The following is a 17,755-nucleotide window of genomic DNA, read 5'->3' as shown; positions in this document are numbered from 1 at the left end:
CTTTATCAAGGGAGGGGGGTGAGGTGGAAGAAAAGCACATCAGAGGAAAAACCCACCAACCACAGCCAGAAAGCAACAGGATCATGTGTGTGACAGATGGAATTAAAGGTACAATAGACAGGTTGCTATAGCAGTTTCCTGAGAATTAGGTCAGATTCTCACCATCGTGCTGATCCAACTCAACCACACAGGTCAGCCACAGCTGCTGGTTGTAAGTTGACAGTGGTGGCGAACTTAAATTAAATGGCTTCAGCTGTAAAAAACCCCACAAGGTTAGCACCAGCCTTTACACTGCTACATGACATACCTGCAGTTACAATGATGAAAGGCATGCTAATTATGTTTGGGACAATGTTTTTGAGAAGAGATTTGTATGTGCTACTCTGTGGACAGCGTGATAAGCAGCTCACACAGAAGTCTTCCACAGAAGTAGCTTAAACAGCACACGTATTTTGCAAAGCACTGAAGTAAGGAAAGGTACAACTACCTAAACCTTATAAAAGCAGCAGCAATAAAACAGAAAAGTTCAGATGTGAAAAATAAAATCCCGAGGCCTAGCTTGAATATAAGAAATAATGTTTAGAACTTTACATCAAAAGTCAGATTTGTGGGCCTTCATCTGCTACACAGTTTTAAACTTTTTAAACTATAATTACAAAAAAGCCCTATTTTCCACTAGGTTTTCTAAAAATTCCACATTGAGTTCAAAAGAATGAAAGGTATCATTAACAGATAAAACCTACATGCAGGAAAGACTTCTCTAATGTGAAATCAAGATGTGGTTCCCACCCACAGTACTGTATCAATCTAAACATATATAGGTGCCTGGTAGGTAAAAAAAAAAAAAAAAAAAAAAGAAGTGTCCCAGTGTATTTAAAGGAAATGCATTTTAAGAAAAAACACAGGAAAAAAAACCTTTTTAGTCCTTTCACAAAAAATACTTTAGATATTAGGTTGACAATGAAGAGTTAGACAAACAAAAATGCAAGAACTGAGAACCAAAATATGAAAGTACTTGAGACTATGTGAATGTTCCTCTTAGGAAGCCAGATCCCACGTCTTGGTCACATCATAGCTAACAATTAACAAGAAATATTTCTTTACAGATGATAGAAAGGGAAATCACAAGAGGGATAGCATTAGTTGCCACTGAGTGCATTGTTTTTCAACGCATGTTCTCAATTTCTATTTCTGAACCTCCTATAAGAATCTGCAACATTAATTCACCAGGGAAAAACTCACATGCTTCTTTATCAGAAACTGCTGTGCAGAGACACCCTAGAAATCTCTATCTGACCTGCTCCCAACAGTAAGAGACCAGAAATGGCTGCTGGCTATTCATGAAGTAACACAGTGGTAGTACAATATTGCATGATCAGCTTCAAACTGGAAAGCACCACTAAGACATTCTGCAGTAAAAGTTTAAATATTTAAAATGACTGGGGGGAAGGAGAAAAATGTTTAACATTACCAACATCAAATAAAGCCATTCATATAATCCAACAATATTTAGTAACTCTTACCTTTAGGCTGTTATTTAAGTCAGTTCTTGCTACAGAAGTTTCAATTACATTAGGACCTACAAAATATATAAGAAGGAAGAAAGAAAATAATATTGAAGTATACATACAAGTGATGATGTAAATATAGGTTTTCAAAAGACTGTACAAAATACCTTTTGCAAAGAAGGTAAATGGTATTCCACTTTTCAGATAAAGGGTAAAGCACATGGCTATCTCAATATAATTTATAAATTTTACCTGCATGTTCCTTTAAGCATGTCTGCCATGGTACTTCTACACATCATTAAATAAAGTAAATTATAAATCAAGAACTCCATGTCAAAAGCCCTGAATGTGTACTCTAAACTACTACAATTTTAGTAGTAGTTTTTTATTCATCTACATTTCTATCTTTATCTATCTATATACATATATATGTCTCCCAAGATTTTATGGGAATGCAGAACCCCCTTGTTTAATCAGATGAGGCTGCTGAGGGCCATGTCCAGTTAAGTCTTTAACATCTTGAAGGACAGAGACTCCCACAACCTGTCTGGGAAACCTATTCCAGTATTTAACTACCATTACAGTAAGAAAAATGTCCTAACTGGAATTTCTTCTGCTCCAGCTTATGTTGCACCTCTGAGAAAAGCCCCATCTTCTTTGTAACCCCTGATAAGATGGTTCCAGACAGCGGTACAATTTCCCTTTAAGAGCATGGAGTACTGAGGACAAGAGGAATGCACACGTGTTTGTGGTTTTATATACACAAAACACAAAAGGACTAAAGCAGGAAAGTGACAGGGAAGAGGAGGAAAACATCTGTGTCTACACAGCAGGTTGTGAACACACACAGAGAAGATGTATAGCAGGTAGGGACATGGGCAAGACATATACACCTGTACTTGGGCCAGGAAGATCCCTCTGTCCAAATGGTCTCTCCCTGTATATATTTAGTCTGGCAATTTAATGGAATTTTTTGACCCTCAAAATATGCTCTTTCAATTGCAAACTCAGTACTGTAAAAATTAAGCAAGAAAAGCAGTTTCTCACACAGACCAAACATTTCAAAGTTACTACAAAGAAAGAACGGAAAAGAAGGAAGTTTATAAATGAGCAGCATGGGATCACTCTGTCCAAGATGGATTAGCTGTCATGACAGCTCTAAACATGCAGCACTGCTTGGGCTCCTACAACCACTCTAATAACAATATTAACCATCTTACAGACTTAAAAGAAAAAATTAAGAATTTCAGCCATCACAGCTAGAATTTCATATAAGAATTGCAGTGCAACATCACTAACAGCCACCCACTATAAAGTCAGTTCAGCATCATTGAACTTTTCAGCTCTCAAGTACATATAAACCAGATTTTTGAAAGGCATTTTTTGTTTTAAAAAGCAAAATTGAGTTTCAGTAGGTGTTCACAGGTGCTAAGTCATCATAAATCAGTAATTAAGTCTTGACAAAACAACTAGAATTTGCCTTTTTAAGTGTTTTTATTTTCTTAATTGGATGATATGAACCAATACTGGGACAGAGAAATCAGTCAAAGTTTTTAAGAACAGCAACCAAACAAATAATGAAGCTCTAGTGCTATAACTGCTTGTTCTCTAGCAAGTGATAAATAAAAGCTTTTGAAACAAAATGATGCTGTGGCTGTGTTACTTACAAATGTGGACTAATTAAAATAGTTACTGTTTTTCTTTTACTCTTGCTCACTTAACATAATAACAGATAAAGGCAAAGAACTACCCTGAGCTGATGAACTGCACAGCTACCAAAATGAGTTCTGAACCTTGGATTTTCTTTGAACTTGTCTCATCCCATAAATAACACAGATCCATTGTGAAAAGAGAAAGAAAGTGAGTGCAACTTGGAAAAAAGTCCAAACAAGTCTGTGTCTGTTTTGGGTTACAGGAACTGTAAGAGCAGCATCTATCTCCGATCAAACGGTACTGATTTCTCAGATGAAAATCAAGAGTTCTGCCAGGCTTCCCAAACTGCAGGTACAGACGTTGACTGTGGGCAATGGCACATTTAAGTAGCACAGAAATATGGATGAATCTCCCATACTTTCATTTACTTAGTGGGTTTTGTGAGCTTTTCTCAGACTGTACCCTTTAACAAGGGAGCATTCTCTTGTTAGGGCCCCTCCTTCTACTCACAGGAAGCAAGCAGCCGTCAACAAAAGCCGTGAGGAATATCACAGTAATTGTTCACTGGATCTCCTCCCAAGGTAAACAGCATTCTTTGAAAAACATTTCAATTATAATAATGAACACTGTCAGCCAAACTATCCAGCAAACCAGTCTTACAAGAATCCCACAGCCATGCCAGCTCCTGAAGGGGATCACAGGCAAGGCCTGGGACCACAGCATGGTACAGATGACCAAGTGCTGCTTACAGCAGCCAAGTCCCCTGGGCCAAAGGTAACCACACCACCAGATTACTCTGCATGCAGACACAATACACCAGCACAGCTCCCTCTCAGGTTCTGCTACTGATTAAGAACAAAACACTCAGTTTTCTCTTCCAGGAGCATTGCCTAGTCTTATTTAAAACAACTTTCTTTGATTTCTTGCAGTCTGGCAGTATAACTACACAACTATAAATATTGTTCAATTTTAAAGCCAAATAGACCAATTTCACTAAATTAAATAATTCCATTTTCCCCCCCTTTATCATAAAATGCATTTTTGCAAATGTGTTGATGCAGTATTTTAGTGACCAAATAATGCCCTTCAACATCCTTCAGCAAGTCACAGGAATATCAGTGGTTAACCTTTATGAACTGAAAGCCAGTTTGGAGCTTTGGCTGCTATAATAAATCAAACAGCAGGAAAGAAGATTTTATTTCACAGACAAATTTTATTATTGAAGGCTATTATGAAAAATGTACTGCCTAAAAGGCACAGATGGGCATAAAAGCCCAAACAGCTGCCTCCAATTAACCCACCCTTCTTTCCAAGTCAGGCAGGGCTGGATGGCTCCAAGGCCTGGGAGCCCTTCTCACTCTAAAGGAGGTGAAGGACAGGGCAGAGGTAGAGACAAACCCAACAGGCCTAAAAGTGTCAGAGAGGGACACACTGGACATGCTGAGTGATGTAGAAGTCAGCAGTAAAAGCAGAGGAAGACGGTAACAACCTAAAGTAATTCTTATATAGGGGTGGATTGCTTGATGAGCACCAGTCACTTTGCTTCTCCCTGTCACTTGTGTATTGATAAAGCTCTTCTGACAGAAGAGTATCAGTACATTTAACACTGCTAGGAGAGCACACTGACTTATTTTTCAAGTATGTTTTAGCCCTGGAAAAGCCCTCTGGCATGAAATAAAGAAGGGTCCCGTGCTTTTCAACTCCCTAGTGACACTGCATCTTTGTTGACCAGACTACCACAAATCTCTCTGATCTGCAGGATGACTACCCAGGCTTTATGTGCTTAAGCCTCCCAGGTCATGTCAGGACTCTCACAAAGATCTCTGAAACCAGACAGCTAAGCTCATATAAGTTTGACAAGTGAAGTTCATATTTTTACACTAAAATATTTTGTATTTATGCGGCATCTATCACCCAAACACTTCGTAGGCTTTACAAACAGTTATGAGTTTCCTCACAGGAAATCAAGTATTAGCACTACCATTTTGCATATAAAAAGACATAAAAAAACCTCAATTAATGTAGCAGTCTGCTGAAAAATTACGTTGCAATGAAGCTGCTTGTTTCATTTTATTGTCTCTCCCCTGCAAAGCAGTTGGAAATACCAAGTCTTTATAGGTACTACTTCTATGAAAAAGTGAGACAGAAGAAAAACTTCCCTGTCTCTGTCAAGACAAAGGCTTCCTCAGACATCTCAGGAACAGTAAACTCATCAGCATTTAAATACATCTGTAAATACCAACAGGTTTAGACAAAGTATATGAGAACTGTAATCTTTTAAAAAGAGAACATCCTTACCTGCTATTCCTATGAAGACTGTCAGACCAAAACAAATAAAGAATACTACAAAGACCAGAACAAAATGCCTTTTGGACAGTGTATACAATCGCATCGGTGCCAGCCTACAGGAAGCAAAAGAAACCACAGAATTAGTGTCTGCCATATTTCTAAAGGGGCAGAAAATAAACCCCATTCACTCTTCAACAAAGAAAATTAAACCAAACACTGAGGTAACATGTAACCCTAAGAAAAAAGATGCTGCTTCATAGAGCAAAGATAACAGGAATTATTAAACACATGTATGTACACACACATCTGTGCTCCAAAATGTATGAATTTTGCCCATTTTTTAATGCTAGGGTTTTCTATTGTCCTAAAACTTGAGCAACAGAAAGCATTTCTTAAAGATAGAAAAGGTTGTTTGTGTTATTTCATACATTAATAACTTAAACATCCAACACCCTATGTCTCCTGCAATGAGAGCTTAATCTAAAGGGACAGACATCACTGACAACTCAGTTACCTGCACAGGATCTTGATGAGTTGTCTATACCCCATAAATACATTTCAACCTAACAGAATCATCCCCAACAAGGAGCAGGGCAGAACTCCAGATCTGCTAGATCTGCATGCTCAGGCTTTGAACTCTTGTCTGAGCTCCACCAAAGCTTGGGAAATAAAAACCTGAACTCAAGTTTGCTATTGGACACCTAAACACAAATATACATATTAGCAATGACATCTCCTGCACTATGCATTGGTGGTTATAATTAGGTTAAAGACAAAACGGGGGCAGGGGTGTGGTGTGCATTGAAAATACCAGCTGCATTCCCTGGAAAACAGGTGACTTCCAGTTCTGTTAGCCTAAGGGAAATATGATTAAATAACTAATCTTACATAAGGTGGACAAATCCACCATGTTTCAAAATACAGCAAACATTTCCTCTTGAGTTACACCAGAACTGAGCCACCACAGTGGCTTTCTACTGTTTCTGACTTTCTACTGTTGTTCCAGGAGGTACGATCATGGGAATCTGTACAGTTTATATGGGAAAGCTGCAGGACTGGGGGGGCTGATGGGGTGCTGGTGGTGTCTTTCAATACATTTGTAGGAGCACCATCATGGAAAGAAATTAAACCTTAAGACTTTAATTACAGCACTCCCTTTTAGCTTGGAATAAAACTTCTTTCTTCTTTTCACCAGCTGAATGGTGCTCTTACTGGTTCACCACATTAACATAGAATTGCAGAAGAGGTGGTGAAATCCTCCCCATAAGCCCAGCCTGAACTCTGGGACCAGGTACCATGTGCTGCTTGCATGGCAGCCCTTAAAGCAAGGCAAACAATTCACTTTAAACCAGTACAAGAATTTAATAATAACAACCTCTGTTTCCTTTGAGAATCACTGCATTTTCGCCAAATGAAGCACTACCAAATCCAATTTGCATTATTTCTTTACTGTAAAGTTTGAGAGATCCAAATCTTAATTTATTAACACAGAAAGGAGGTGGGGAAGGGAAGAAAACCCCAGAGAAGTAATGAGAACTGCAAGCAAGAAGCTGCAATGTTACGAGCCTGCACAAAGTGGCTGTGCAGGACTCCTGGGACAGCACCTGCAAAACACTTGTCACACACCTTTACACACAGCAGAAACTCTGCATCAGTCTAGAGGTCAGAACAGCTGACTGTACAGCCAAAAAAGGCAAACCATATGTGAAACAACCAAGTAATTACCATATAAGTAATATCAGATCATCACACAGAAGCCTCACAGACAAATAGGGTTTTAAGCTGATTTTTAAAACCACAAATAGAGGCATTTCAAAGCAGAACTTGTCTGCATGACTTTTGCAGGGATGTAACTGCAGTATTTTTCCTATATCAATGTCTTAAAACCTCAGCCTTCATGCACTTAAACAATGTTAAAGCTATTAAATTTGTACTAGGTCTAAAACAACTAAGGTGCATTTTTCCATCAGCTCCAGGGGCTCCTTCAATTCCACAGATGACCTGGTGTTCCCTGTCTACCTGAGTACACCAGGTATGGGATATTTTCTTGAAATACCAAAGTATTAATCTTAGCAAGAAAATCCCTGACATACAAAAACAGTGCATAAAATGTGGACGTGCCTAAATTATCTGTAAGAGTTCAAGTGGATACCTAATGCTTCCAGGCAGAGCACATACTGAGGAACTCTCAACACAGGAAAGTTTATGGCTTGAGCATAGCTGACACCTGGAAGGGTATCATGTTTGCAGTAATGCATAACAAAGACTTGTGCTGTCTGAACAGCTCACATCTGAGCATCCACTTGACAGCCATAGGCTGATGCAGGATACTTCTGACTTGCTGGGCATGTTCTTGGTTCTTTTCATATCTTTCCTAATTTCAAAGTTTTTGCATTGCAGACATTTCAAAATGCATGATGTGGACATGAAAAGCAGCTCCCTCCCCTCGCTCCTTACAGGAAAGCCACCAGTTCCTCACCCAGCCAAGAGTGTTACAACCACTGGCAATTAGCACCTTGGTTTACTCATAAGCCAGAGCAGATGTGCTTGTGAGCTTCTGAAGAACATGTTCCAGACATTGGCTCATTCTTTATTCCAGCTGCTCTCCAGATGGTGCAACACCTAGTAGTTGGAATGGGTAGGTGTACACCTACCTACCCAGCCAAGAGTGGAGACACAGAGAGCAGAGACACACCCCGTGTTTTCCTTTCACTCACACCTGTACTCCTCAAGTCTCGTTTAAGCCACTGACTGAATGTGCTGCTTTGGAGGTCAGTAAGGCAACGTGAACACTTTTACTCACAGCAAATCTAAGAACTCAGCCAAATCTTAACTATATTTCTCATGAAGGCAAACGACAATTTACAGCATTCCTATCAGGTGATGCATACTCCATTGCCCCTTGCTGCAGCTGCAGAACTTCCTTGTGCACATTTAAGTGTCTTGTTGCACCTACCACCAGCTGACTTACAAAGCAGGTCAAAGCACCTTCCCGTGAGTTCATTGTTTAACACCTGCTTTTTGGAAAGAGATTGCATAAAGTTTATCAATATACCTAAGGGCAAGTTGGTGATGCCCCACTGACAGCCTCTATCTTACATTTGAAATGCCCAAGAAAGAAATGAAATGTTGGAAGCACATTTATAGGAAAATCAAAAAAGATTACTCCCTCTGGATGCACCTGTTCAAACAAGTAAAGAACTGTGCTTTGCTTTACCAAGCAAAGTGGAAGATACTTTAATCAGCCCAACCACAGCAGTCCAAAGCTCAAGACTAGGCATCCAACTGTCTGTAGGTCTTTCAGGCAGCTTTTACCACCTACACTCAGCTTTACCCTAACTCAGAGTGGTTTATAATTAACTTATGTCTGAAACTGACTGCAAAGGAGGAGAAAACACTGAGATACAAACAGAGAAATTTTATACTTCAGTGTCTCAAATAGCAGTCAGTAAAACTAAACTGCTCTAGTGCAGCCTGTGACAGAGTTAACTTTGGAAACACACACTCAAAACTACTGCAATCTTTCAGGAGCCATTAATATGTGAGATGTAAAGGAGGGTTACATCTTGCTTTTGGAGTAAAGTTTTGTCTCCAAAGGGTCAGCAAAATGTTCCTCAGGATATTCCTCACCTTCAAATCACTTCTCATGACTGCACAACCAAGTCTTTCATGAAGACCATCAAGAAAAACAGAGCCTATTATATAACAGTTTTCACTGAAGACTGACTTTAAAGAAGGGAATGCTGTGGTGAAACTGAGATTAAGCAGTAGGAAGGCACAGAGTCAATACTAAAATCAGAAATAGCTTGCTTTTCTGCACAGCAGCTTTTCTGAAATCCTAGCCTCAACATCTCTGCCTCCAACTGCTCTTCTCTATTTTAGGCTCAGTCCCAAATAGAACCATCAAACCCACTTTGATTTGAATAGTTATATATTCTACCTACGTTGACAGTACTGGGGCTATCCACACACCCTGCACTTGCTCATGGGTTAAATACATTGCCTGCTTTGGTGTCCCTCAGAAGACCTTGAATTTCTTCTTGCAAATGTATTCCACAAGGGTTAATAGCTAATGAGGCAGCACATGGCTACATAAAAAGAGGCATAAAATTAACATTGTCAGTACTATATAGAACTTCTACATGACAACTGACAGATAAACATGGCTGTGCTTTACCTTTGTATGTGTGCACGGGATAGGTTTGGCTTTTTTGTCTTTTTAGTTGTTGTTCGTTGTATTCATTTAAGTCTGAATAATTAATCACGGCTATGGCTCTTGGTCATGCATTTCTTGGTCCATGCCAAGAAATATCCGGGAAAAGAAGTATTTTCTTTTTCCTTTAACAATCAATCTGAGAGTGAAGATACCGGGGGTGGGGGGAGGTTTTATTCGCCATATAAAAGGCAAACTCACAGCGTTCACCAAAAGAAAAGGACAGTCACCCTCGGGGCTCTGAGCGGCGAACCACAACATCAGAAACATTCATTTAACCCTCGAAGAGCTGATTTCCTTAAGGAGGATAACCTGTATAAACTGAATTACACTCAGACTGCCCAAAGAGACTGAGGGCTCTCCCTCCCTGGAGATACCCGAGACCCGTCAGGACACAATCCCGTGCCGCGCGCTCTAGGACCGACCCTGCCGGAGCAGGCGGGCTGGACCAGTCGCCCAATGACCGCGGTCCCTCCCGAGTCTGCCCGTTCTGTGATTATGTCAATGACAACACTCAGCTCCTCCCTCACAGAGCGCAGTTTGTTCTCCCGGACCCGGACCCGGACCCGGACCCGGGCGAACCGGCGCCCCTCAGGCTCGCGCGCCCGCCGCCCCCCCCCTCCGCCCCCACTCACGGCTCCATGGCGGCGCCGCGCGCGCACTGCCGGCACCTCCTCCGCGCGCCGCCGCCGCCGCCGTGGCACAGCCGGCGCCGCGCGACGCCTTCCGCGTGCGTCACCGCGCGGCCGCCACGCGGCCCCACACACGTCACGGGCCCCGCCGCGCCCCGGCCGCGAGGGTGCTGGGGGTGGGGGGGAGCTACGGCGAGCCCGAGGGGACACGGGCTCCTGCTCAGCCGGGGCGGCGGGAGACAGAGCGGGAGAGACCCCTCGGGAGGGAGCGCGATACAGCTTATCTTTGCTGAGTGTGCTTGCAGCGCCGGCACACGGCTGGTCCTGGCCTGCCGAGCGCTGCGGGTTCAAAATGACAGTAACACAGAATCATGGAACAACCTCGGTTGGAAAAGATCCCCAAGATCATCGAGTGGAACCTATGACCTAACACCACCGTGTCTGCTACACCATGGCACGGAGTGCCACGTCAGTCTTTTCTTAAACACCTTTAAAGTTGGTAACTTCACCACCTCCCTGGACAGCCCGTTCAATGCCTAATTACCCTTTCTGTGAAAAAATTCTTCCTAATGTCCAAGCTGAACCTCCTCTGGTGCACCATGAAGCCTTTCTTCTTGTCCTGTGTCTGGTTCCCTGGGAGAAAAGACCAACCCCCACCGGGCTGCAGCCTCCTATATGGTGGCTGTAGAGAGCTATGAGGTCTCCCCAAGCCTCCTTTTCTCCAGACTAAACACTCCCAGCTCCCTCGGCTGCTCCTCACAGGACTTGTGCTCCAGCCCCTTCCCCAGCTCTGTTGCCCTTTCCTGGACATGCTCCAGCCCCTCAGTGTCCTCCCTGCAGTGAGGGGCCTGGAACTGAACACAGGATTTGAGGTGAGGCTTCACCAGTGCTGAGTACAAGGGGACAATCCCTGCCCTGCTCCTGCCATTGCTCCTGCCATTGCCATGGCCACACCATTGCTGATCCAGGCCAGGATGCCGTCGGCCTTCTTGGCTACCTGGGCACAGCTGGCTCATGCTCAGCTGCTGCTGACCAGCACCCCCAGGTCCTTTTCTGCCAGGCCACTTCCCAGCCACTCTTCCCCAGCCTGTAGCCCTGCCTGGGGTTGTGACCAAAGTGTAGAGCCCAGCATTTGATCTAGTTGAACATCATATTGTTGGTTATGAGGCCAAACGTGTCATTGTGTCAGGATAACAGCAGTATTTTCCACATTTCTAGTGTGTTTTATCAGCTAGTGCTGTAGTAGTATCAGTAGTATCAGCAGTAGCAACCCCTGGTAGCAGAGGGAAATTTAACCATATAAACAGAAAATACTTGAGACACAGAAGTGGTTCTGAATCCAGTCTAAACCTGTCAATTTAGGCAAAAGGCCCAGTGTGACGTATCCATGCTCAACACACACATGTTTAGTGCCACCTGGGTCATAAACGATTTGTTTACCAGCTCTTTCAGTGGAATTAAAATGTTGTCACTGCAGTCATCTCACGAAGCTTTGTGGCATTCAAGGGATGTGATTGATGTATTGTGTTTGCAGAGAATTCAGTCAGCTCACGAGCAACAGAAATTAAACCTAGGAGTAAGCGATTACTTTAAACATGCTATGTAATAAAAATCTCTAGTTCACATTCAACAGTGTTCTGTTCTTGCACAATGTTAAGATAAAGTTGGATTTCTGTTCTGAATTTCTGTTAAATGTCCTAAGACTGGGCAACAAAGATTGACAACCTGGGTAGTGATGGTAAAGAGTAGGAAGGTGTAAGGGTTAGCCAAACTATGTTTTGTACTAATTTTGATAACTCTAACATCTGCTCATAGAAAGTCAGCATTGCAGTTACTGAAACATGTGGGAATACCTGATGTGTAGTCTTGAATGAAATTCAGAACAACTGGCTGGCTTTGGTGTTTGTCATATTCAGAAGGCAGAGCCACTTTGGGATGATCCCCAAAGAAATGCTTAGATAGATCAGTCAACAAATAATTTAAAAATTATCTCTTCATCAGTTAAATAATTTCATTAAAAGCTTATTTCAATGATACAATGGTCTAATTGCATTTCCTCTTTAAAAGTACTTAGGTTTAATAATATTATTTATTTTATTCCATTACTGTAGGGGCAGTTATGTCATTACTTGTGACCTGTGGGACCCAGTATACAGTGGTGTGTAACACCGCTGAACCTAAAAACATGCTGGGAATTAATTTAGTCATTGATACTGGTATTTATCCCATCAGAGGTTTACAGCACTGATGATCACTTAGTAATCTCATAAAAATATGAGATTCTGCCTTCAGAAATACATAGTACCAATTGATGGAGAAAAGGTGTCCACACATTTTAAATCAACAAGAGTTTAAACTGTAGACAAGAATTAACTGGGGGAAAGAAAATAAAGCTTTGAGTAATCAGGACAATTTAACAAAGTGTATCTGCTCAGAGCAAGTTATCATCATTGCCATTAGGTCATGGATAACTATGACATGCATTGTGCTGCTTTCAGCACACTTCAGGCTTCTCCAACAAGTTCTCCCTGGCCAGAAAATGATGGAATGGTGCTTACAGCATCTGTGACCATTCCCAGTGTTCTGGGAAGCGTGGTTGTGGAGTTATGACTCTCTGCATTTACACTTCTATTTATGTGCTCACAACGGAGCTGTTCCAAGGACTCTGGCACTCAGGTGTCTCACTAATGTGAATTTATTATCCTCAAACCAAAACTATGTTTTTTTCATTGGGTAGGTAGGAAACTTTAAGCACAGAGAGACTGAGCCTTGCCAAAAGTCACTTGGAGAACTGTGTGGGTGGCAGAGCTTGAAATCCAGCTCACTTCAATTAGCCATGGGACCACATTTCTCTTTGCTATCTGCCAACTTACAAAGGGTTGTGAATACACTGTAAACATGTACATTTCATGCTATTTTTTGTGAAAATTTTGGCACTGAGTTCACAACCTAAACACTCAGAGGGAAGACACTGTGAAACTCCTCTCTCTTCACAGAGTCAGTCAGTCTGCTTCTTCCAAGAAGATGCCACTGAGTGCCTTGTCTGACCTGCTCTAGGATGAAATAGTGCAAGAAGCTGCTGTCTGCCTCATTGGTTGTAGGAGCTGGACAGTGTGTGATGAATGAGGCTTGCAAGAGAAGGCAGACTGAGCTATCAACAGGAGGCTGAATGCTCACTCAGCTGGGATTCTACTTAAACTGAACACCTCAGCATTAAAGCTGTACTTTCATGGCCAGTTTACACTTTCATGGCTCACAGCTACAGAGTCACAGCTTCAGTGACAACAGGTGAAACCCAGTCTCTCTCTAGCTGGAGCTCTTTCAATTTTGCCAGCACTCATGTTAGTGCAGTGGACTGGTGAATCAAATAATGGAAATCATCTGAGTTAAAGGTCACTTAGGAATCAGTTGCTCAGTCAGTGTGCAGATAAAGGATTAATTGTGGGCAGATGAGGAAAGAGCAGAAATGTATGACCAGAGAAATGAGAGCTAGGATGGCTTTTTCCAGCCACAAAGCCAGCTTATGGCAGCTTGAAGCGATCATGAAGCTACAGTGTTAGTCTCATCTTCCTCTCTCTGTTTCAAGCCTTCTATATACTTCTATACTTCTATGGAAGTATAAGCTTCTATAAGCCTTCTATACTTCCATACTTCAAGCCTTAGCTATACACTTCCCATTGGGGTCATTCAGGTTCTTCCAATTGCCAGGACCCTGGAAGAACAAGAGAAGGGTACCAGCTGTGCTCAAAGCAGCCTGAAGATCCTGCCTGGTTCAAGGCTGAAGGCACCATGAACCTTCCAGGAATTTGCAGATGTCCAACAAGGTCTTGTTGACCCCATGGCTTCTCACAGACTTCCACTTTAGTCCTGGTAGAAGATGTATATTGGTCTGAAGAAATGTATATTTTATCACAACAGCCTTCTTTAGCAACTTCAGGTTTCTCCTCAGAAGCACACAGGTACCAGTTCTCTAAGGAAAAATGAACAGCTTCTTTTTATTGCTGAGTCAAATGATGTGGTCTTCTCAGGTCTTTTTGTCAGAAGAGCAGAACCACAGTCAATGAAATTTTCCCACATGGTTTGAAGATTATCTGTGTAACATCAAGCATTAATTAAAGCTGCAAGTTAAAAAATACTTTTTGTGACGTCCTATATAGAGTCTTTTCCTTTTGATGTACAAAATGTCATATTATTACATGATAGGAGTTTAAAATTTATCCCTTGAGTAAAGCAGGGCAGATTGAAGGACATTTCTCTCAGTCTCTGGGTATTATTACTAAATTCAGCATCAACACTCTGCTTCCCTGTATAAGCTGATTGGCCAGTGGGACATGTTCATTAACCTACAAATTGATTTTTCAGGAATGCCTTGTTGCAGTTATGCAACTCTGATGTCAGACCACAATTTGGCCACCCTCCTGCTCTTCAATTCCTATAAAAATGTTTCCAGCAAGCTGAATTCTTCAACACCAGCTAGGTGATAGAGTTATGAAATTCCCGCTGAAGAATATCTGTCAGCTGATTGGGAAGCCTGGTATCTCCCGGTAAGCTTTGGTATCTCACTGTTAGTATGTCAAAGAGATAAAAATGTGTCTTATTAATATTGATACTAAGGTGTTTTCATACCAAAAGTCTACTCAAAATGCCTTAGAGAAGCAGGGGAGTTGTCAACTGCTGTCAGAGCAGTAAAGTCTCTACATTACATCTCAGAGTGGGCTCATTTAGAACCTGACCAAACATCCCGAGTAAAACAAAGAGGGACAAGGGGATTAAAAATCTAATTCTCCTTCCTGTAAGTGGGAGTTGCCTGTAAGAAGAATGCATGGTAGCATCAAGGAACCCTCCTTCACACCAGGAATCTAAAAAGCAAGGTGCCATTGCTGCATCCACCCACGGTGCTGAAGGGAAGCACTCGCCAGAACAGCAGGTATGCAGTGGCAGTAACTCGCTTTACACCAGGTCACTTAGGTTAAGATCTTGGGAATGCAGGGAATTACTAGCATGACTTGTAAGTCAGGAAGTATTATTTCCATGCTAAGAGTCCAGTATTACTCCATTTCATTCTAGCTGACCAGCAGCTGATACCTCTTGGGGGTATTGTCACTGAAGAAAGGGCAATCTAGCACTAACGCTGCAAGCTCATTTGATTCACTGAGGTAGCAACTTTTCTTCTCAATGCAGAAAGTCCCTCCATACACTCTTAAGGTCATAAAAATGAATTAATAATAGTTTATCTTGGAGATCTCAGGATTCTTTTGGAAATAAATCTGAACAAATGTGTCTCCCAGCACCTCTTATTTGTTAATTCAACAAGTTAATGCCTCCCCTCTTTCTCCATTCTAGTGCCAGTATTCCTCATTGCGCTGCCAGATGCACACAGGTACATTGCCATCACTCCTTATCACCTCCTGTGGCTTCTCACACCATGCTCAAGTGTAAGGAGCCACTGTTTTGCCAGGAAAGACCATGGTTTTATTAGACTCTGCCAAGCTGGCTGTGTTTCCAAGCTCTGTGACTCTGTAGTCTTTGATGTTGTGAATAATGAGACAAACTCAATCTAATGGACCACCTGCCCCTTCACTGGGAAAAACCACATTCTGAAGTCAAATGACTTAAGCAGAACAGCTGGGCTACTGTGCAGAAGCACAGTAAAATAGAGCTGAAAGAGACCTTACACAGTACCTTATCTTTCCCTCTGTCTTAGGACAGCATCCAAGACTGATTTGCCAGATCTAAGACTTTCCTGGCAAAAAGAGGCTATTTTATAAAAGATTGCAATTTCTATACCCTTTTAAGACAAAAATGTCATATAGCTGTTCCCCAACTTGTATTTGCGTAGCTGAACAGCATCCATTCTCTGCATAGTTCCTGGCACCTGTTTCTCCTGATGTTCATTCTACTTTTTTGGAAATTTCCTCCAATTCAAAAATTCCTTTCATTTATAACTGAGGTGCCCAACACCCTTGGAGCCCTTCCTAGCCTTGTGTAATCTCAAACCATCCATCTCTCCAGCCATCACTGGTCAGCCATGGAAACAGCAGACAAGGCAAGGCTCTGAAGAAGTGTAGGTGTAGCCCAGGCAGTGTATCTGTCCCTTCTGACCTCAACCTTTGTCAACCACTCTCATTTTCCTAATCTATTCTTACCCTGTTCCAGGATTGTTTCGCGGCTGCCTACAGAACACATCCTTGCTTGCTACGACAGTGGAAAAGTGGTAGCACGGAGGGACGCAGATGGAAATTGCCTGTATGTGGGTGTTAACAGGTGAGGGCAGGAAGAGAGGCGTGGGTCTGTCTGATCGGGGGGCTCTGCCAGAGCACATCTCCCGGGCGGAGCGGCGGGGCCGCCGGGCTGCGGGATCCGGGCGCTCGCCTGGAGCAGCCCCGAGGCCGGGCGGCCGCTCCCGGGGGCTCAGCCGCGGGCTCCCCGTGTGATGCCCGGTACCGACCCCCCGCTCGCCCCCCGCTCGGCCCCGATTCCGGCGGAGCCGCGCCCGGCAGTACCGGTAGTAGCGATCATCCTTGTAGGGCGTCAGGTCCTCCTGGATCTCCCGGTACGTCTCCCGCACCCGCCGGCAGAAGCGCTTGACCTCGCCGCACAGCGGGCTCCCGAAGGCGGCGAAATCCGCCTCCATGCCGCCCGCGCCGCCGCCTCAGGCCCCGCGCTCCGCCATGGAGCCCCGCCGGAGCCCGCCCGGCGCTGCGCGGCGGGGGCGGCGCTGGAGCCGCAGCGGCGGCGGCGGATGCGGGGGGGAGCGGATGCGGGAGCGGGGGATGCAGGGAAGGGGGATGCAGGGAAGGGGCCGAATGCAGGGACCACCGATGCAGGGGCGGGGGATGCAGGGAGGAAGGATGCAAGAATGGGGGATGCAGCAGCAGCAGGGGATGCAGGGGCGGAGGATACAGGGCGGGCCCTCCGCGCACGGCGCGCACCCTCGGGGGCGCCGGGAGCCGCTTCAGCACCACGGAGAGGGGCGGCCGGTGCCGGGAAGTAAGCAATGAGCTCGCATTACTTCTGCTAAAAATATCTCTTTTATTTTTTCTTTTATTTTTTGAATAAAACTGTTTTGTTCTCAAAAGCATACCAGCTCTATGTAAAATAAATGCCCTGATTTTTATTGCTTCTTTTCCCCAGCGTAGCAGGTATGTAAATGAAACCCTGTGCTAAATCCACTTTTCATGGTCATGACACTGTAAATGGTCCAAAACTAAGAATGATGCTGTTTACACTGTCTAAATCTAGAACCTCTGAACTGAACTCTAGTCAGTTTACAGAGCGCCATGTTAGCTTCATTCATATTAAACTTTCCTTCATAAAGAAATTCACATTTAAACTTGTTTAAATTATTCAATCAGTTGAGGCCTTAATTTCTACCAACTAATGGCAGATGATATCCATATTAAAAGCAAAAATTCCGTTACTCTTGATATGCAATCATTGTGACTAGAAGGTATAAATAT

The 17,755-nt window shown here is 43.2% G+C and overlaps 1 protein-coding gene across 3 annotated transcripts in view; it reads right to left on the bottom strand.

Annotated features, from left to right (window-relative positions):
- Nucleotides 1–17,193, bottom strand: part of TMEM181 (transmembrane protein 181) — a 33,875-nt gene extending 16,682 nt beyond the window's left edge. Inside the window, exons 1-4 of one of the 3 annotated variants that reach the window (XM_077175439.1) lie at nucleotides 16,799–17,193; nucleotides 5,460–5,563; nucleotides 1,524–1,579; nucleotides 163–253 (exon numbers count right to left, since the gene is read on the bottom strand). In XM_077175439.1, the coding sequence (XP_077031554.1) occupies nucleotides 163–253; nucleotides 1,524–1,579; nucleotides 5,460–5,563; nucleotides 16,799–16,929 (382 nt within the window). In that variant the 5' untranslated portion in view covers nucleotides 16,930–17,193. Of the gene's footprint in view, nucleotides 1–162; nucleotides 254–1,523; nucleotides 1,580–5,459; nucleotides 5,564–10,298; nucleotides 10,419–16,798 lie in introns of those variants that run through there. The other 2 variants (XM_054630433.2, XM_054630434.2) reach the window with 2 other exon arrangements.
- Between the last annotated feature and the right edge of the window lie 562 nt (nucleotides 17,194–17,755).

Source organism: Agelaius phoeniceus, chromosome 3 (genome assembly GCF_051311805.1).
Source record: "Agelaius phoeniceus isolate bAgePho1 chromosome 3, bAgePho1.hap1, whole genome shotgun sequence".
Taxonomy (NCBI): domain Eukaryota; kingdom Metazoa; phylum Chordata; class Aves; order Passeriformes; family Icteridae; genus Agelaius; species Agelaius phoeniceus.
This window is presented reverse-complemented; position numbering and strand designations above follow the sequence as displayed.